The 22327-nt window shown below is 38.1% G+C and overlaps 1 protein-coding gene across 12 annotated transcripts in view; it reads left to right on the forward strand.

Annotated features, from left to right (window-relative positions):
• Positions 1-22327, forward strand: part of PLCB4 (phospholipase C beta 4) — a 415724-nt gene that overhangs the window by 368312 nt on the left and 25085 nt on the right. For 9 of the 12 annotated variants that reach the window (XM_059896967.1, XM_059896965.1, XM_059896971.1 and 6 more), the window contains 5 exons: positions 12512-12600; positions 13340-13490; positions 18395-18444; positions 18593-18658; positions 19527-19637. In XM_059896967.1, the coding sequence (XP_059752950.1) occupies positions 12512-12600; positions 13340-13490; positions 18395-18444; positions 18593-18658; positions 19527-19637 (467 nt within the window). The remainder of the gene's footprint in view (positions 1-12511; positions 12601-13339; positions 13491-18394; positions 18445-18592; positions 18659-19526; positions 19638-22327) is intronic. The other 3 variants (XM_059896972.1, XM_059896973.1, XM_059896975.1) reach the window with 1 other exon arrangement.

Consider the following 22327-nt stretch of genomic DNA (forward strand, 5'->3'; position numbering starts at 1 on the left):
GAAGAATCAAAAGTTGGACAAAGTCATAGGATTTTGCTTAAACCCAAACATATTAATTTTTTATAACCCCCAACTGTGCCAAGAACATTAAAAGAAAACAAAGATCCTCTATATTTTCAGAGTCTATTGAACCAGGAAACAGTACACAAAGTACATCAAATTAACAAGGGTTCAAGTCCTGACTCTCCACTGCTAGCTGAGTGACCATGAGACAGTGACATCACCTTTCAAACCCCTCATTTCCTGGCCTGTAGAGTAAAGGTACCACTACTGTCTCCCTCATAGCATCCTTATGAAGTGTGTGCTCATCATTACAGTATATAACATAACAAGGCATATATGCACACACATGTATCTGGCTCTAGATGAAGATCTAGTTTCTATGCTATACTGGAACACATCACAGTCTTGTTTGGGGAACTTTAGGTTATTTTGTTGTGTGTTTTTAACAATGCAGACTTCTCTGGAGGGCAGATTTTCTGCAACTAATGCTCAACGTTAACAACCTGATTGCAGGTTCAAAAAGTAAAGTCAACCACGAGGATTTTTCAGTTGCGAAATCAAGAGTAAAGATTCCTTCCTCCTTCCCTTTGTTTTTCGTGGAAAAGGAAGTCTATTAGAAACTGCAACACAGAGTAACAGATATGAGCACATGGAAGAGTCTGGGACAGGGTGCTGTGGGGCTGGGTAAACGGGTCAGAAAAGAGCCAGGGAGATCTGCGTGGGTGTTGAAGAGCATGTGATGGACACGGGGCATCAGCAGATGGATTAAATCAGGTTCCACATACTTGCACTTAGGAAGCAGGCAGTGCGTAATACCTAATACATTTTAAAGATAGTTGTATAAACAAATATGTTGGAAGACTTAAAGGTTTTGCCTTTACATGTGTTCCTTTTCAAATGAAACTCTAATTTATTCCAGGGAAATGGGCTGTTTGAATAGAAAAGGAAAAGGTATAGTTTGTTGAGCTCCTACTTTGTGCAAAGCATGTTACATAGAGTCCAGAAATGTGAAACTGTTCAGAATGGATGTGAACATATGTAGGTGTATGCTGAAGAAATATCTGTGTTTATCATGTGGCTTATTACTAGTGTCAATATTTATGTAAGTATTGATTCAAATCTCCAAAAATCATCTTGCAAGTGTTCTTTCCTAACAATGTCATTGTAGTATTTCTATCAGAAGCATCAGAAATTTCTGTACTACATTATCCTTGATGGGATTCTGCAGTTGACATCTTAACCTCAGATGTGACATTCGAAGACTGTTTTTTTCAGAATTATCAGTCATTTCTTTTATATGTGAAGAAACCGAGGGCAGACATTCTGAGGGTTTATTTAAGGGACTTACCTGAAAGTAACAAAATAAGAATATGAGAACTTTTTCCACATTTCTGATCTTCTTTACAGCCTCTTGATTTCCAAAATGCATTTGTATTTTATCTGCTTAACTAACCAACCACATTCAGATCTGAACATTTATGTACTGAGCCAGCACATTAGGAAATCTACAGAGTCTCTGTTGCCTAGAACATTGATATTTGTTGATTCTACAGGAAAGAGTTCAAAATGAAATTCTACAACACTGCACCCCAGCATTTTCTGGGGAAAAAAGAAGAAAGTGGTCGATATACATCATCAGATTTTTATGTGGCTAAAGAGAGATAATATGAATTCATATTCATTCCACAAATGTGTTTAGCAGGTTTTATTCTGTAAAAGGCAAAGTAGGTACAATATGTATCAGAAAAAGATTCTGACAACATAAAAAATTTTTAAAGGGTCATTCATAAATCCACTGCCCAGAGGGAACTCTGTTACCATATTGGTCCCTTTACCTCCAATCTCATTTCTTCTCTTTATTTTATTTTTAATAAAATTGGATCTTACTATGCATACTCAGTTGGATTCATATTTCAGAGACTTAATCTTTTTTCACATAATGGAGAGTATTTTCTCCATGTCATGAATTATTCTTATTGGCTAGATGAGATTCCATTTTATGTATTCTATAATTTATCATGTTATTGAAACATTGAAGTCATTTCTATTTTTCTTTCTTATAAACAATATTGCATCTAAGAACCCTAAATGTAAAGCTTTGGAAATATTCGTGATTGTTTCCTGAAGATGAATTCTTTGAAATGGATTTGTTGCATCAAAGTGTGTATACATATTTAAAGCTTTAGATACAGGTTGACAAATAACCCATCAGCAGTGTATGAGCCATAACTTTTGTTAGCATTTACTAGTTTAAAAAGTAAAAATGGTATACCATTCATGTATTCATTTAAGATATTTTTTCTCAAAGGAATAGATATTTTCAACAATTATTTAGTACCTACTCTATGAATAGCCTGAGTAAGAGATGTAAAGTTGAAAAAGTCATGTACACTTAACCTCAAGAATTTTCCAACCTTGTACTCATATACATTTTCGTAAGCAGGCATATATGTATACATAGATAAGTGTAACCTGTTCTATAAATGCCCCAAGGGCAGTAGCCAGATGTATTTGGAGCATTGAACCAAGGAGTGATTAATCAGAGTAGGGAGGTTTCAGTAGCTGTCTGGGCCTTGAAAGATGCATAATACATCACAGCAGAGAGGTAGACTGGATTTCTCTCCAGATAGGGAAGCAGCCCAGGCCAAGGCTTTGATAAGGAAAGTGCTGGACTTACTGATTCATTATGAAGAAACTGAAATACAGTGTGTTTGGCGTTAAAACTGAAAAGATCTGGTTCCTGTTTGAGGATGTGTCCTCAAAACCTAGTGTTAGTCAGCAAGAACAGTGTGCTGTTCCTTTTGAATAGTTTGGGCACCTTCAGGAAAATATTCTCATTGTCAGGGCGCTAAGTAATTTGGTAAATTATGTCTTCTCGGCTTTTAGGTGGGTCAGTTTGTCTAAAATCACTCCATAATTTTAGATCCAGTTACAAAAGTAAGACCTCTTAGGCCTGACCAAGCTAAGTAAGTCCCAGCTTTTAGAGTCCACCAAATACTTACCCTAGGAATTATTTTTTTAATCAGATTGTTAAAAGCAAACAATTTTTAAAATTATACTGCAGTGGCATACAGCATTATTTGTATAAAGAAGATTAGAAACAACCTAATCCATCGCTAGGGATTGGTTAAATACATTACAGCCATTCTATAGAATACTGTGTTAATAGCCATTAAAAATAATAACGTGGCTCTCAGTATTTGAACATAAGAATATGACAGTGATATATTGCTGCGTGAAAAAATAAATTGCAAAACAATCTCATTATTATTTACAAAAAGCCTTATAACTCTCTGTTTATACTTGTACATAAAATGCATAAAAAATTCTAGAAAGATACTTACCCAACATTAATAGTGTAACCACTATCTGAGAGTAGGGGTGAAGGTTTAGTGGAGCTTCCCCATGATATTGGACAGCATCCAGGAACATCACAGAGAATTCCCTGTCCAGTATGGCAGGACTCCACTTATTACTTCTGGACTGTGGTAGTGGCATCTCATCATTTCAAATCATGTATTTACAATTATGAGTCAGATTGAGCTCATTTTGTATTTTTTTTTTTTTTTGTCACATATTCCTGTGCCTGCAAAATACTCTAGTGCCTTTGGTTTGGTTTTATTTTGTTTTAAATTGGGCTGTTCCTCTTTTTCTTAAGTAATTGTTTAAATCAAATTTTAATTTACTCATAAGATCTCTTCCTATTAATTTCCAAAGTGGTCTCATATACATTTTAATGTCTAGATAAATTTCTATGAATGTAATGGTTGGAGATTCAAAGACTGTCTATTTTTCTTGGCCCGATAGAATGCTATTTCATTGAGGCCACATAACAGGTACGTAAGAACACTGACAGAGCCCCGTGGCTGTCTAACCTTGGATGACTTAGCATAACATTTTGTTTTAGTGTCCTCATTGCAGCTCAGGGATAACAGTAGTACCCTCCTCATAAGTGAAGATCAAATGAGCTCTTGGAATAGTACCTGACCATAGAAGCCCTCCATTAATTTTTTTTTCATTTTATTTATTTCTAATGAGTTAAAGAAAACTCAGTTGGTTCTATTTTCTTCTCCCTAACTTTACCCTTTAATTGGCTGCAGTAAGTTATTTTGTCATAAGTAATTCATCATCCTAAGAAAAATCTCTTAATCCTGGGCTTACTAAGAAGCTTCAGAATTCTAATGTATTAGTAATGTTACCATGATTGTCTTTAAGCACCAGCAACTCTGTATTCTACATGATTTTTAAAGGTATTTTAAATCTCAGTAATGTCAGGTGGGTGGTATCATTTTAGAGCAATAAGAAAAATGTCCTTAAATGGCTTTTCCAAGTTAAGGCAGTTCTTTAGGGAGGGCTTGGGCTTTTGCAGGAGCCTCTGGTCACTTATTTATTGGGCTTCTGTGCTATGAGGTCACCATATGATGATGAATCTCTACTGATGAGGCAACTAGGTACTTCTGCAATTACTCAAAATACTTCTACTTTCTTGCATGCAGTACTCTTTAGACGCCTTGAACTCTGAGTTGACCCATTCCCTCTGGAACAGGTGATAGGTCCAGAACCAGTATTTTCCACCCTGACCCTCTTCCACTCCTGTGAGTTCCCTGTTTTCATTCCTCACCCCCTCGGGAGACAGAGGCAGGGAATTCCACTTTTCCTTCTCGTTACTATAACAACTCCCAAGATACACAAAGAGATAAGCAAACAAAGATGATTCTGGAAGATTCTGAACTCTTCATAGATCTTTCTGTTCCTGAGCTGCCTAGATGTAAAGTATCTCTGGGCTGAAGGACAGAGATGAAGTCTCTCAGCTCTCAGAAACTAAACTTGAACGTGAAAAAAAAAATGGTAACATTTAGAAGAAGAATGACTAGGCATGAATCAAGTCTGAGTTTAATTTTTTGTAATATTAGTTTTCTATTGAACATAGAGTAAAACAGTCCTCTCGTTCACTTCCACACACACACACACACACACAGTAGAAGTACTAGGTTGGGTGCTAAGGTGCATTTTCATTTGTCAAATCCAGTGAGACTCAGTGTGCTGGGTTGCCTTTGCTGCTTTTTCTGTAGGTGCAGACACCACTGACAATGGCTTTTACCTATTGCAGCAACTTTGCCACTGTTAGCCACTGCTGTTGGTGATGGGAGACGGTTCCAAAGCTGATGACAATTAAATGAGTGTCAGTATTTCTTTTTTCCCGCCCGCTGTTGCTTTGATGGTTTTTATTGTTTGTATTTCTTTTATCATTACTGAGTGGTAGTGAGGAGAACAAATAAGAGAGTCAAAGCCATGCTTCCAGAGTTCATGGATCACCAGTGTGATATTTGTGTCACTACAAGCTGTGTTTCATGAGCCACTTGTCCCTTGTCCCTTGAGCAATGCTTATCACTGCTTCCGCAGCTATAGATTATCTCTCTTCTACAACTAGGCTAATTTTATGTCAGCAAAGACAAAGTGGTTCTTTGTTTATTCTCCCAATTCCCCTTTCTGCCCCCCTTATGATTAAAGATACAGCATGGGGTGGGGGTGTTTCTTGTTCACTTGCCCGGTATCTTCACAGGGTTGCTTTCCAACCTCTTTGCAAAGATAACTGGCCATTTCTTACATCAGATGGTTCCAGAGGAGGAGCAACCTTTATTAATACGCCATTTGTGGGGTATGACCTCAGAATTTCCCAATACAATTTAAAGATTTACCATTTTGTCCTGTCCTTCGTGGATGCTAAAATGTCTCATTCTTTATATCAAATATTTGTTGAAAAACCGATTCACATAGCAGTGATATCCATTTTTATGACCTCTTCTGAACTACAGAAAATATTAGTTAGAATACCAAGAAGAAAAGCTCTAGTGGGAAGGGAGCAGGATGGATTATGGTGAAATACATTGGGAGTTGCTAGGCTAAGTGAATTTATACATGTATTTATTGCATAGTTCCTTGAGATGCTCTGTGAATGTCTGAGAAAAGGGGAGACGTGAGCATTTCCCGATCTTATTCAACCACAAGATCTTCTGGCCTCTGAACCTTCTGTATCTTCTAGCATTCCTGGAAATGCAGTTTGGGAAATGATCAATCATTTGGTAGAAGCTAAAAGAGCTAATCCAAAATCATAGTTATAGAATTCATTGATCTTTACTAGCATCACTTTGAAGCCAACAGGGAACATGTATTTTTCTGCTGCCTTTACCTGTTGATGAAGTAGAAACAGTAGAGTGGGGAATGGAAGGGAACCTGGGCCAGGAGTGAGCACACGGAGGGAGGGGAGGGTGTCACAGGTGCCATGGTTGGTGCTCACCACTGAGGCACCCACGTGCCTTGAAAAACAGTGGTTAAACAAACAAGCAAACAAACAAAACCCAGAGTTCTCCTAAAAAGCCAATAAGTATCTGGAAGTCTGTACTAAGGAACCGCCATCTTCTTTGCAGTTCTTAGGGATACCTAAATTGATGCTTTCAACTCTATATGGAAGTGAGAAAACACGGGCAGGAAGGAGGGAGGAGAAAAACAGGAGTATACATGGAAATTCTTCATCAGGAGACCAGCATTTTGGAAATGGCACTAAACCCCAAAATAGTTGGTATTTTTAAAAAGTATAAATAAGTAAGACTGGTAGACTTGAAACAACAGAAACTTTTATTCTCTCACAGTTCTGAAAGCTAGAAGTTTGAAATCAAGCAGTCAGCAGGACCATGCTCCCTCTGGAGACTCTTAGGAAAATCCTTCCTTTCCTCTTCCCAGACCCTCCTGGTGGCTGCCCGCAGCCCTTAGTGTTCCTTGGCTTGTAGCTGTATCACTGCAATCTGCCTCCATCATCACCTGGCCTTTCTTCTCTTTGTCTCTGTGTGTCCTGTCCTCTTCTTATAAACATACTAGTCATGGGATTTAGGGCCAGCCTTAATCCAGGATGGTTTCATCTCAGACCTTCACTAATTACATGTGCAAAGGCCCTGTTTATGAATAAGGTCACATTCTGAGGTTCTGGGCAGACATGAATTTTTGGAGGCAGTATTCAACCCAATGTGCCCTCTTGATTCTGCTTTATTTTCTCGATACTCATTTTTTCCATTAATTATTCTTCAATAACTATTTTAAAGCTTATTAGGAACAAAGTTTGTTAGGAATGCCCATCAGGCATATAGGTTGTTATATTATATATCTGAACTGCTAATTTCTGATTTAAAAATGATGAAGAAATCATTTTTTGCACTAACATATTCCTTGCAAAGTCATCTTTTATAGAAAAATTGAAAGTCCATCTAAATATCTAGCAGTGGGGAGTAGTTTTATACATAAACTCAATGGAACATTGTCTACTCACTAAAGATAATTTTCAGAGTTGTACAGATATAAACTAATACATCTAAAAAGCATACTATATAATTTTTTCTTCCAGTTGTATTGAGATATAATTGACGTACAGCGCTATATAAGTTTAAGGTGTACAGCATAATGATTTGATTTATATACATCATGAAATGATTATCACAGTAAGTTTAGTGAACATCCATCATCTCATATAGATACAAAATTGAAGAAATAGGAAAAAAACCTTTTCCTTGTGATGAGAACTCTTAGGGTTTATTCTCTTAACAACTTTCATATTTAATATACAGCACTGTTAATTATGTTTATCATGTTGTACATACGTCCCTGGTACTTATTAATCTTATAACTAGAAGTTTGTGCCTTTTGTATAGCCACTCTGATAGGTGTGAGGTGATATGTCACTGTGGCTTTGATTTGCATTTCCCTGATGAGTCATGATGTTGAGCATCTTTTCATGTGTCTGTTGGCCATTTGTATGTCTTCTTTGGAAAACTGTCTATTCAGATCCTTTGCCCTTTTTTTTTTTAAAATCAGGTTGTTTGTTTTTTTGATGTTGAGTTGTATGAATTCTTTGTATATTTTGGATATTAATCCCTTGTCAGATTTATCTTTTGCAAATATCTTCTCCCACTCAGTAGATAGTATTTTTGTTTTGTTGATGGTTTCCTTCACCGTGCAAAAGTCTTTAGTTTGATGTACTCCCATTTGTTTATTTCTGCTTTTGTTTCCCTTATGTGAGGAGTCATATCCAAAAAAATATTATTAAGACTGATGTCAAAGAGCTTACTGCCTATGTTTTCTTCTAGAAGTTTTTTGGTTTCAGGTCTTACATTTAAGTCTTTAATCCATTTTGAATTTATTTTTGTGCATAATGTGAGACAGTAATCTAGTTTCATTCTTCTGTATGTAGCTGTCCAGTTTTCCCAATACCATTTATTGAAGTCTGTCTTTTCCCCATTGTATATTCTTGCCTCTTTTGTCACAGGTTAATTGCCCATATAAGTGCAGGCTCATTTCTAGGCTCTCTATTCTGTTCCATTGATCTATGTATCTGTTTTGGTGTCAGTACCATACTATTTTGATTACTGTAGCTTTTAGTATAGTTTGAAATCAGGGAGTGTGATACCTCCAGCTTTGTTCTTCAAGATTGTTTTGACTATTCAGGGTCTTTTGTGTCTCCATATGAATTTTAGAATTATTTGTTCTAATTCTGTGAAGAATGTCATTGGTATTTTTATAAGAATTACATTGTATCTGTAGATTGCCTTGGGTAGTATGGTCAATTTTATCAATATTAATTCTTCCAATCCATGAACACAGTATATCTTTCCATCTGTTTGTGTCATCTTCAATTTCTTTCATCAGTGTCTTTACTTTTCCAAGTATAGGTCTTTTACCTACTTAGTTAGGTTTATTTCTAGGTTTTTTTCTTTTTTGGATGTGATTGTAAATAGATTGTTTTCCTGCTTTCTCTTTCTGATAGTTTGTTGTTAGTGTACAGAAAAACAACAGATTTATGTATATTAATTTTGTATCCTGCAACGTTACTGAATTCATTAATTAGTTCTGGTGTTTTTTGGTGGCATCTTTAGAATGTTCTATGTATAGTATCATGTCATCTGAAAACAGTGACAATTTTACTTCTTCCTTTGCAATTTTGATTCCTTTTATTTCTTTTTCCTGTCTGATTGCTGTGGCTAGGACTTCCCATATTGTTTTGAATAAAAATGGCAAGAGTGGGCATCCTTGTCTTGTTCCTGATCTGAGAGGAAATGTTTTCAGCTTTTCACTATTGAGTATGATGCTGGCTGTGTGCTTGTCATATAAGGTCTTTATTATGTTGAGGTATGTTCCCTCTATACCCAGTTTGTTGAAGGTTTATAATCATAAATGGATGTTGAATTTTGTGAAATGTTTTTTCTGCATCTATTGAGATGATCATGTTACTTTTTTAAAATTTTATTTTATTTATTTTTTATACAGCAGGTTCTTATTAGTTATCCATTCTATACATATTAGTGTATATATGTCAATCACAATCTCCCTGTTCATCACACCACCACCACCACCCCCTGCCGCTTTCTCCCCCTGGTGTCCTTACATTTGTCCTCTACATCTGTGTATCAATTTCTGCCCTGCAAGCCGGTTCATCTGTACAATTTTTCTAGGTTCCACATATATGCGTTAATATATGATATTTCCTTTTCTCTTTCTGACTTACTTCACTCTGTATGACAGTCTCTAGATTCATCCACGTCTCTACAAATGACCCAATTTCGTTCCTTTTTATGGCTTAGTAATATTCCATTGTATATATGTACCACATCTTCTTTATCCAGTCGTCTGTTGATGGACATTTAGGTTGCTTCCATGACCTGGCTATTGTAAATGGTGCTGCAATGAACATTGGGGTGCATGTGTCTTTTTGAATTATGGTTTTCTCTGGGTATATGCCCAGTAGTGGGATTGCTGGGTCATAAGGTAATTCTATTTTTAGTTTTTTAAAGAACATCCATACTGTTCTCCATAGTGGCTGTATCAATTTACATTCCCACCAACAGTGCAAGAGGGTTGCCTTTTCTCCACATCCTCTCCAGCATTTGTTGTTTGTAGATTTTCTAATGATGCCCATTCTAACCGGTGTGAGGTGATACCTCATTGTAGTTTTGATTTGCATTTCTCTAATAATTAGTGATGTTGATCAGCTTTTCATGTGCTTCTTGGCCATCTGTATGTCTTCTTTGGAGAAATGTCTCTTTAGGTCTTCTGCCCATTTTTGGATTGGGTTGTTTGTTTTTTTAATATTGAGCTGCATGAGCTATTTATATATTTTGGAGATTAATCCTTTGTCCATTGATTCATTTGCAAATATTTTCTCCCATTCTGGGGGTTGTCTTTTTGTCTTGTTTATGGTTTCCTTTGCTGTGCAAAAGCTTTTAAGTTTCATTAGGTCCCATTTTTTTATTTTTGTTTTTATTTCCATTACTCTAGGAGGTGGACCAAAAAAGACCTTGCTGTGATTTATGTCAAAGAGTGTTCTTCCTATGTTTTCCTCTAAGAGTTTTATAGTGTCGGGTCTTACATTTAGGTCTCAAATCCATTTTGAGTTTATTTTTGTGTATGGTTTTAGGGAGTGTTCTAATTTCATTCTTCTACATGTAGCTGTCCAGTTTTCCCAGTACCACTTATTGAAGAGACTGTCTTTTCTCCATTGTATATCCTTGCCTCCTTTGTCATAGATTAGTTGACCATAGGTGCGTGGGTTTATCTCTGGGCTTTCTATCCTTTTCCATTGATCCATATTTCTGTTTTTGTGCCAGTACCATATTGTCTTGATTACTGTAGCTTTGTAGTATAGTCTGAAGTCAGGGAGTCTGATTCCTCCAGCTCCGTTTTTTTCCCTCAAGACTGCTTTGGCTATTCGGGGTCTTTTGTGTCTCCATACAAATTTTAAGATTTTTTGTTCTAGTCTGTAAAAACTGCCATTGGTAATTTGATAGGGATTGCATTGAATCTATAGATTGCTTTGGGTAGTATAGTCATTTTCACAATATTGATTCTTCCAATCCAAAAACATGGTGTTTCTCTCCATCTGTTTGTCTCATCTTTAATTTCTTTCATCAGTGTCTTATACTTTTCTGCATACAGGTCTTTTGTCTGCCTAGGTAGGTTTATTCCTAGGTATTTTATTATTTTTGTTGCAATGGTAAATGGGAGTGTTTCCTTAATTTCTCTTTCAGATTTTTCATCATTAGTGTATAGGAATGCAAGAGATTTCTGTGCATTAATTTTGTATCCTGCAACTTTACCAAATTCATTGATTAGCTCTAGTAGTTTTCTGGTGGTATCTTTAGGATTCTCTGTGTATAGTATCATGTCATTTGCAAACAGTGACAGTTTTACTTCTTTTCCAATTTGTATTCCTTTTATTTATTTTTCTTCTCTGATTGCCATGGCTAGGACTTCCAAAACTATGTTGAATAATAGTGGTGAGAGTGGACATCCTTGTCTTGTTCCTGATCTTAGAGGAAATGCTTTCAGTTTTTCACCATTGAGAATGATGTTTGCTGTGGGTTTGTCGTATGTGGCCTTTATTATGTTGAGGTAGGTTCCCTCTATGCCCACTTTCTGGAGAGTTTTTATCATAAATGGGTGTTGAATTTTGTCTGGGATGGGCAGAAGAGGAGATGTTTACTTTTCATTTTATACATTTGAATGTTTATCATGTGCATATATTATTTTCTATTATAAAAGAGAAAAAAATTAAGAAAAAATTCAAAAATCATATGAATGTAATTAGGAAGGTGATTCTGCTAGGGGTAAACTTAAAAACATACAATGTTTAAAAGTTGTAAATTATGTCCTGCTTTAAGGGTATGAGAATAATGATTCCTTCTGTAATTTTGATAAATTTTACAAAATTGTATGAAATTCCATTTGAAAGTACTTGGAACTCTTCAATTGATGTTATGTAAAAGACGATTTTCTTTTTTTTTTTTTTTGGCCACACTGGGAGGCTCATGGGATCTTAGTTCCCCGACCAGGGATTGAACCTGGGCCACCGCAGTGAAAGCACCAAGTCCTAACCACTGGACTGCCAGGGAATTCCCTAAAAGATGAAATCTTGAAATATTTCTCCAGTGTTTTCTCAGCTATAATTTGCACTCACTTTATCTACATGGTACCAAAATTGGCTTTAAATGTGCGTTTTCCTTCTGTATCTAAAAATAAGGCTAGTGCTGGTGGCGTCTACTGTGCTCCAGGTACTTTTTCATTGAATGCTCATAGTGCCTCTGCAGGGTGGGTGCTATCAGTTCTAATTTTCTATGAAGAAACTGAGGCTGGAAATATTGATCAACTTGTTCAAAGTCACACAAGTAAAGAGACCCCAAGGCAATTCACTTAGCTTGACCTGCCTCCCCATCTTCTTTATTTGGGAAAAAAAAAATAAAGGGAAACTAAGAGAAAATCATCTGGCCTTTTATTCTAGCCTTTTCTTATTTGTGGTTTTCAGCAACTAGCTGTGCTTTTCTAACCTTGTCTTATGTCCTAGGAGAAGGTACTTAACAGAAGGCATCACAGGGGTTGGAGATTATAAACAGTTTGTTAGCTGAATTTTCGTAGATGTTTTCAGTAAAACAGAGAATTCACAGCTCAGTGATATTTTTTTTCCCCCCAGATATTGTGGATGCTTTATCAGATCCAAAGAAATTTCTTTCCATTACGGAAAAGAGAGCAGACCAAATGAGAGCTATGGGCATTGAAACCGTAAGTAACAATGGTCAATTAAAGACAGCCGAGTTGGGGAAGTTTGGTTGTCTAACAATGATTACAAGAGCAAGACAAAGTAATAAATTAATAGAACAAGTTCAGAAGTGGTTTTTGAAACTGAACTTATCAATTCAACAAAAGAGTTTCAAAGGTCTATGAGGGCGTAGCATATTTAATAAAATGTGACCCACTTCCTCACTGTGGCTTCACTCACATCCGGGGATCCTGGCCCCATTAGAAATGAAATGGAAAACATCCATGATGCTTTTAGGAACATTTAGAATATAGGATGCTTTTGTGAGACACTGAAATACCAGCTAACCTTATTCAGTGTATTAATGAAACTGGCATTTACTATCATTTATTTTTTACTAGTCTTGCATCCAACCTTCAATTTCAGTGCACAGTTGTGGTGTTTGCTTCTTTGTTTTTAAAGCTCCCATTAATCCTCAGTTTAGAATGGAAACGGAAATCTCTCCAGTAGCTGGACAAAAAGAGTGTATACCCTGCTTGTAAAGGAGCTATATCTGCTTTCCTTGGCTTCATCATTTGGCTCAAGCCTGAGGAAACCATGTGTTTACTCCAGCCAAGCAAAGATTTATTTAAGGAGTAGAGGCTAGGATGCAGAAGGGGAGACGTTGATGGTACAGACTGGATTCAGTAAAAGGAAGAATGTGCAAGACATTTGATCTCGAGGTGGCATTCATTTGGGTCAGTATAAACATTTCTGTTCCAGAGTGACATTGCCGACGTACCCAGTGACACGTCGAAGAATGACAAGAAAGGGAAAGCCAACACGGCGAAAGCAAGTGTGACCCCTCAGAGCAGCTCAGAGCTCAGGCCCACCACCACGGCTGCCCTGGGAGCTGGCCTGGAGGCCAAGAAAGGTAAAGGAGAGTTGTCTGGGCTCCTTGTCCCTTCTGGCAATTTTAGAATCTTTGATGCAGGTATTTAGAATTGTTAATTTTGCCAATTTTCATGGTTCCATAAATCTCAAAAGCAGCAGGTTTTCTTGTGGGTTGAACAAACAGCTTAATTTCCCTGAGTGGTTAACAGGAAGTCAGTGTTTCATCTGCTAGATCCCCTGCACTGTAGTCATACTGCGTACAATATTCATAGACCTAGAAATGCTTACATTCGGTGTCCTTTATGGAAAAAACATTCACAGAGTGAACTTAGCGAACTCATCCCCTCTCTCCTCCAGATACTACCATAGGGATGGGCAGTGAGCTTATGAACCAACGGAATCATGATTGTTCTGACATTCCTGGATTCCTTTATTGATAATTTCCCCCCATCTGTAGATATTTAGCATCCGTGACTATTTATTTGTAAAATTATCAGACGGGCATCTGAAGGCCAGTTCTGTGTGGTTACCTATGAATGAAACGAAAGATCATTAGAGGTGGCATTGCAAAGAATTATGTGTCCCGTGTGCTGGTGTGTAGGGGGAGCAATTGTACTGATATAAAGGGAATTTCCATTCTTATTGTCCAGGCCTCCATTCTGATTGGATGGTCCCCATCCCATATGATAATTAAATATTTAAATATTCTCCATGGCCTGAATCATTTACTAAATTCGCTCTTCTTTAAGAAGAATTTCTGCTTTTCCTAATGGTTTTCTACTCAGTATATATATCTCCCCTTTATATGTGAATTCAGCATCTTTGGTGTAAGATCAAGTTGTCTCTGTACTTAAATACATACAGTGCTGCAGTTTAAGGTAAGAAATGACAGGCTTTCCTTAACCAAAGCAGCATTGTAATTTAGCAGGAAACTAAGTGTGCACTGAGCTTTGTGAAACAAATTAGAGAATGAGATGGCACAAAAGTAGCCCCTGTTGTACTTTGCAACTTATGTCTGTTTCTCCCTGGAAAGAACACGGAACAAGGTAATGATACAGGATTTGGGCGTTCTGTCCAGCACTGGTCGTTCTTAACATCAGCCACCCAGACAGAGATAGAGAGTGGAAAATGGGAGAGTTTTTGTTTAGTTAAAGTTCTTGTGTCATGCCTACCAGCACATAAAGACATTAGTAATTATAGTGAGTTAAGTGGCCTGCAAAAGCAGTGTGACTAGCTTTCAGAGGACAGAAGTGATCCTAGTTCTAGAAGGGACCATGTTTGTGTTTTGAACTGTTTCACTCCTGGTTCCAAATGAGGTTACACAGGAAGGAGCCACTGGAAGAAAGCTCTCCCTTTCCCTAGTCCCCTCGGCAGACGCCCTGAGGAAGAGGGTCTACACACTTTCATTTTGACCTTTTGTTCAAGAGACTTGGGAGCCTCCTCTAAGTGGCAGTACTCGTTTCTACGAGAAATGCCTTCGCACCTTCAGGGACCTCACATGTCCCTGGGGGTAAGATGGGACAGGTTTCCACCCCTCGGCCAGGCAGTGTTCATGAGCGGTGACCTCTCAGAAACAAGAGGGAAAGGGCCCCTTCCAGCTGGCGCTCAGAGGAGACTTAAGGATGACATCCTAACTGAGCTGGGCCTTGAAACGAAGGTCTGACGTGAACAGGAGGAGAAGGTGGAGGAGCCCAGGAGGAGGCCACATAGGAAGCAGCCAGGGGTAGGAAAGGGCGCAGGGCCAGTCCTGGTCTGGAAAGGATCTGGGACCACCTGAGAATGGGAAATGACATCAGAGGATTTTTTTAAGAAGATTAATACAGTCTTGGCAGAAATATTCTTTAAAAGGAAGGAATAGATGCTAAGGGCAAGTGAAGAATTAGGGTATTTGTGCCTCTACTATAACACTTATCACCTTATATTTATATTATATATTTATTCACATTATATTTATATGACGTGATAACAACCAGCGAAAGCGGTTATTGCCGACAAGGCCACCCCTCTGTCATTCAATGTGTCCCTGGAATGATGCCTAGTAAAGATCTAAAGTCTCTTCTCTTAGGAAGTAAATGGCTGGTGAACGAATGAGCCATACTAATGGCGAGGAGGGCCTGAATTAGGCTGGAAGTACTCAGAGGGAAAGGAAGGATGGAAATCAGTTGGTGGCTTGGATATGGGACTTAGGAGGTAACTCAGCAACTTCAAGGTCAGGTCACAGAGAGAGATGGTGCCATTGAGCGAAGTAGAGAACTCAAGAGGAAGAAAAGCTTTGAGTAAGATGATTCTGGTCCTGGACATCATCAAGTTCAAGCTATTGGTGGTACATCTGGGTGGAAACATGCAACAGCAGAGCTGTGGTAGGTAAAGAGGAGGGAGAAGGGAGAGAAAGAGAGAGATAGAGTGAATGTGAGAATGCTTAGAAAGATAGCAGGAATGAAAACAAAGAAAAACAGAGAGAGATCTATGTTATAAGAAGAATGAGTTTTGAAAGGTATTGTAGACAGTCCAGAGAAGTTAAGACTGCATAATTACCGTGGAATCAGGGATGCCTGGGTGATGAGAATGGAAACCAGGTTAGAAAAATTGATGATTTAAGATATAAAATGGTTGTTGTGGAGAACAGTGGCATGTTGGTAGGAACCAGTGAAGAGAAAGAGAAGGAAAATGCAAGAGAGAAGTATATTGTGAAACAGGCTCTGAGGAAGAGCTGAATCAAGAGAAAGGAAACGATCCTGCTGCATAAAGAGGGAAGAGAGGTGTCCTGTCTGAGCCAAGAAGAGATGTTTCAGGGTGGAAAGGAAGCCGTCAGGGTGGAGCCCGACAGAATTTGCTGTGAACATCTGTGAAGGAGAGGAGTCCTGAAGTTCTACATGATTTCTCTTAGACACACAGCCAAATTGCAATAACTGCACCAATGCTGCTTGATTTTCTCTTTAATTTTAAGGATAAAGAATTAAGGAAACTCAACTAGTTGATCTCCAAATTACAGTTTGAGAGAAAACAAGTCATTTTTAATGAGCTGCGTTGATAAAAACAAAAAAAATTATATACTGAACCTTCAACTACTCAAAATCTTTGGGGCCCAAAATGTACAAATTCATCCCTACTTTCACACCAGAGGCCTGGAGACCTACACTATCCAATATAGAAACCACTGGCCACATGTGGCTTTTTAGGCTTAAAAATCAAAACTTGAGTTCCTCAGGTGCACTGGCCACATTTCAGGTACTCAAGAGCCACATGTAACTCGTGGCCATCCACTGGACAGCTCACAGATGGAACATATCCACTCTTGTTGGAAGTCCTATTAGACAAGCTGCTTTGGACATATAGATGGAACTAGGCATGTACCAGTTCCTGTTCTGTAGAGTGTGTTTTTTTCCTAACTAAATCATTCATAGGAACTAACATTTTTACAATGTGTCTTTCTCCAAAAAAGGCAAAATGTTTATGTTTTCACAGGGTCCTTTAATCAAGATTTCATTGAACAAACACCAAAAAAGAGTCTCATCAGACTAGGTCAAACTCTTAGTATTTGTTAGATCTCCAGAGGACCTTGCATGCCCCCCAATTCTGTGTGTTCATTTTATAGAAGAGAGAAAAGAGACCCAAAGATAGGGAGCTCTTAGCGATGCCAGGATAGACTCCTCTGCCCTGCAGTAAAGCAGGGAATTAGCTTGTGATGTCAGACCTAAGAGATTAGAGAGTAGCCCCATGATCCCTTGACACCCTTATCACAAAATGTTATAGATCAGAAGACTGATTTCTCTCCGCCATGACTCTCCTTTTTTCTGTCCTTACCACGCTCACACTGGATGTGCACATCTTCTTAAAATGAGTTGAGCTGAAAAACAAGAGCCTAGAACTTGACACCTATCTTTCTTGAATATTTCATACCTAGCCTTTGGGATTCTAACGGAAATCAATTATAGTACAGAGTGCACATTCGTCTTGTTTGCCTAAGATGAAAATCTGCAGTCAAACAGAACATGTTTGGGGATTCGCCTATAAATGTGGTTGCCATGACAACACCTGGCTTAGCATCACTCCAGTAACAGGATGACTTAGTACATTACTCTAGGTCCTCATGACAGCATCCTGTTCTAAGATGGTTTGATTTCATTATTTTCATTATTTTCTGTCTGTTAAAGGCATTCTTGGGCTCAGTAGCATATCACTTAAATGCTAAAATTAAATTCAATTAAAGAAAGGGGCTGAAAAAATGTTTTGTTCTTTGATGATGGTTAAGCTGGGAATAGAGCTGGTAGTTAGTGGACTGATAGGATGAGCCTTCAAATACAAAGATAAAGGTAACTGTAATAGATGCTGCTGTGCCTGGTCTGATCTCCTCTATGGGGTTGGTGCCTCAACACTTGGTGTCTAGGAGTACTGGCTGACTGCAAATCACAGCTGCACTTTTCTCCCTAGAGTTGCCCTCAGACCATGGGCGTTCTCTTGCCTCAAAAAGGAAGGTTCTGTAAAACCTCTGACACCCTTAGCTGAGTGATACGGGGTTACAAAAGCCCAGTCTCCTTACCTCAAGCTAGAACAACACCAGAGGGCCGTTTATGCTAAAGAATTTCCTGTAGGATCAGACCGAGGCTGGATTTCAGCTAGAAAGACACTCAAGCTTCTTCCTCTGCCCTATCCTGCTTCTCTCCCACCCTCTCAGGGGTTTCTCCTGAGAGCCTTCCCTTGATAAATCGTGTGTACACAAATCCCCTTTTCAGGCTCTGATAATAAGGAACCTGACCTAAGACAATAAACGTTTTGGGTAAGTGTCTAATTAATTGCTCTGTAATAGGAAACTAAGATGTTTATATCCATAATGTTACATGGAAAGCTGCGTCAGCATCTTTAGATGCGATTTCAAAACTGTGAATTTGATATGATCACTTATTCTCTCTCATTTTTAATATACACAGTGACTTTTTATTTCAGGTATTGAACTGATCCCTCAAGTGAGGATAGAAGATTTAAAGCAGATGAAGGTAAAATTACTCCGTCATTTTGCCAGCACTCTTGTGTTCTGCCTGTTGGTGAAACTGACTTATTTTTGTTTCTCACCAACTATAATCATTGTGGTAGTACTACACAAACTTATTTGGGATCCTGTTTTTCTTTCCCCCACCCCCACAGGCTTACTTGAAGCATTTAAAGAAACAACAGAAGGAGCTCAATTCTTTAAAGAAGAAACATGCAAAGGTACAGTGTTTTGTGTGGGCAAGCAATATGTGTGTGTAGTTTTGTTTGCTTGTTTGTGTGTTTTTTCCTTTTAGCTCTCTGATGAAACCTCACAGCCAAAAACACTACTTAGAAACTGATACCAGCCAACTGGGCAGAAGGACCTTCATTTTAACTGGTTAGAAATGAAATTTAAAAATAGAATCCATTTGGGATTGGTTGTCACTGATTTGTGATCTGTGTTTCTAACATTTATTTCAAAAGCATAACAAAGCTTCACCCATTTCAAAATTGTTTCATAATTTGACTTTATCTAAACGAGTGGGCTGTCACCTGACTATTGAAAACCAGCGCATAGTCTTAGTCTCTGGGTACCGAAATTCCCTTAGTCACTGGCAAATAGTTTGCCATACACAGTGTGTCAGGGGAGATGCTGGCCAGCTCCAAACTTCTCACCCAAGCCACCTAGAGAAAGAGCTCGTCTCACCTTTCCCCCATTATGTAAACTCTGCTTGCTGGCCTACTTATGGAATATAGTTGTTGTTCCTACTCACCCATAAGAAGAGGTCTTTGAACAGTGATCATGAGAAATTCTAAGTTAGCTACAAATTTAAGAGAATAGCAGGAATTCTCATGTAGGTTGAAAAACTTCACAGCACCCAGACACCATCCTGCTTTCAAGTCTCCCCTCACAGGGAAAAGAGACAAAGGTGATATCTTTTTCCTTCCTAAGATGTATCACAACAGCTGCTGCTGCTGGAAGGGTAAATATGTCTTCTTCCATTACGGGTAAGGAGAGCAAGAGAAATTTTAATTTCTTAACTTGAAAGGACTTCTGAATTCTTTTAAGCTCATGTTGCCATCCCACTTCTTTATACCCTGACCCCAGCCTCAAACCAAGGCACAGCCTGCAGAGCTGGACTTGAGTGATGAACCTCTGAGTCACTTCAAATACGAAGATGCAAAGAGTGCAGCCTGGAACTCTGTCATCTCTTTAATGGTTTGTGCTCCTTTGAGAAATTTGGCCTAATCTTGGCCTAGTAATAGTCCCTGTATTATTGGCTTCATGGACTTGCTGATATAGAGGTCACTTCAAAGACTGCTCGAATTGCAATTCTATTCAATGGAATTCCTTTCATTGCCCACGTGGGAAACTCACCACAGATGTTTATAAGTATGGAGACAGAGCTCAAGTAAGGATTTCCATTTTCTTGGTCATTGGCAACAAGCTGGAATATGGAAAGGGAACAGAAAAGGGAGAGAAAAGGAAATTCAAATTCACTTTCAATGACTTTGGTTATTAGGAATGGCATTGGTAGCCATATGGCAAGGCGTCATCCACCAGATTTTCCTTCTGTTTAAGTTGGATCTCTGTTATTGAGGTAGGCATCTCAATGGCCTTTGGACTGATTGGAAATTTAAACATTTTGGCCTGAGTCTCATTTAATATTTCCTTGAGGCATGACCAGGAAATATACCATGTCTGATAATAATAAGAATAATATACCATCTAGGAGTTTTGTATGTGAAGTATTTTCCAGATGCTGTGCTCAGCACTTTATATTTATTACCTCATATTATACTCTCTACCCTATAAGATAAATTCTAAGTCCCCATTGTGCACATGTGGAAGTTAAGATCAGGGAGGTGAAGCCATGTAACTAATGCCCCAGCATTAGAGGGTAGCAGAGCCAATATTTGAACCCAAATTGTCTTGAGTCTGGAACCCATACTCTTATTGCATTATTCTGTGAAGGATATTGGATGCTTCAGTAAGTAAACAAGTTCCCCCGTTGCATCAAAGGCAGTGACAGCACATGGGACAATATGTAAATCTCCATCTAGTTTGGACAGTGTCAATATACTGGTTACCTGGACAGCTGCTGAGGAAGGTTGCTCCTTGGTTCTTTAGAACTTGACCTATATAACACTAAGCAGAATTGTCTGTTGGTTCCCTATCTAAACCTTCGAGTTCAGACTGTCTCAGTTCTATTAACAGGCCTATCTGCTTAATTGGAAAAGTGGCAAAGATGGTGTCTTAGTCAGTTTGGGCTGCTATGACAGATTACCATAGACCAGGTGGCTTAAACAACAATTTCTTTCTCATAGTACTGGAGGCTGGAAGTCCAGGGTCAGGGTGCACCAGATTCAGTGTCTGATGAGGGCCCCCTTCCTGGTTTACAGACAGCCTCCTTCTTACTGCTCCTTACATGGTGTGGAGAACTTTTATCTCTCTCCTGTATCTTCTTATAAGGGCACTAATCCCATTCATGAAAGCTCCACCCTCATGACCTCACCACCTCCCAAAGGCACCCCCTTCAAACACACTGGGGATTAGGGCTTCCATGTATGAATTCAGAGTGGGGAGGATACAAATATTCAGTCAATAGCAACTGAAAAATTATTTTTCCATGAGAGAATTTAGAGGTAGCTTTGATAACTCTTCCCCTCCACCTCTGATGCCACTGACCTTTATTCCTTCCATTTTCTTCACACTTATTGGTGAGGAAATATTAATATTTAGTAACAAATAAATCCTATATGGCTGAATAGAATCCAAGTTGCCTTCATTTGCAGAAACAACTTCAAGCTTCTTGGAGCCCCACATTCTAATAGAGCCAAAACTTAAAAGGAGATTTTAAATCTCTCTGAATCCTACCATCTAAATTTGTGTGGACTTTCGTAACAGCTTTAGTGTACATTTTTTGGAGGAAGCCTTCAAAATGCCTTCGGTCAAGTAACAGAGCCAAATTGCACAGTAAAATATACAGTGCTTTCCTGTTGCTTTTCAGATGCTTTTTGAAAGCATTTCTTAGCAGGCAAATACATTTCATGGCTTGTTTTCCATATCCTCATGTACTTCAGAAGTTCAAGTCACAAATGTATGATTATAAGCTTATGATGAATTCCTTCTCCCACATTAAATACACAGGGGGCCCACTTTTCTATTCAGCCTGCTTTGGCAGTATAATTTACGAACTCTGAATTCCATAATCTTTTTATATAGAACTACTACTACTAATAAGGCTGACATTTATTTAGTGCCACTTTTGTGTTACACATTGTATATACATTCTTAAATTCTCACAATATCCCTGAAACCCAAATGGTACTATCCACATTTTAGACATGAATAAAATGAAATTCAGAGAAGTGCCTAGAGCAATATAACTCATTATGCTGGTTATAATTAAAGTGCTTTTCATCTATTTGAACTGTCCAAAGGCTTTGCAAATAATTATTTTCAAACAGTTAGACCTTTCTCTCTATAAAGTTTCTGTAATTTTTCAGTCTATAGTACTTCCCTAATTCTTTCCACTGTCTCATCTGAGCCAACTTTTAAGATTAAGCATATATTGGAATATTTACTTGCCCAATATATACTGAGGTCTACTCAACTAATGCACTTGTCTTTAAAACTGAAAAAAAGAAACACTGGTGAAGGAGGTGAGAGGATGTGGTGAATCTATTACCACTGGACCCACTTAGTGCCTGATCCCATTTGATCTTATTTATCCTGACACTTGTTTTTCTATCTGTCAATACTTTTCAAAAGGTAAAACTAGCTAATATATACATAAGCATTTATTATTTGGTATTCTTATAACAATTATGTAAAGGAGTATTATAATTATATTAACTTGTAGCAGTTAGCTTTTGCTGAGTAACAAACTATCCCCAAATGTAGTG

This window comes from Balaenoptera ricei, chromosome 15, assembly GCF_028023285.1.
Source record: "Balaenoptera ricei isolate mBalRic1 chromosome 15, mBalRic1.hap2, whole genome shotgun sequence".
NCBI lineage: Eukaryota > Metazoa > Chordata > Mammalia > Artiodactyla > Balaenopteridae > Balaenoptera > Balaenoptera ricei.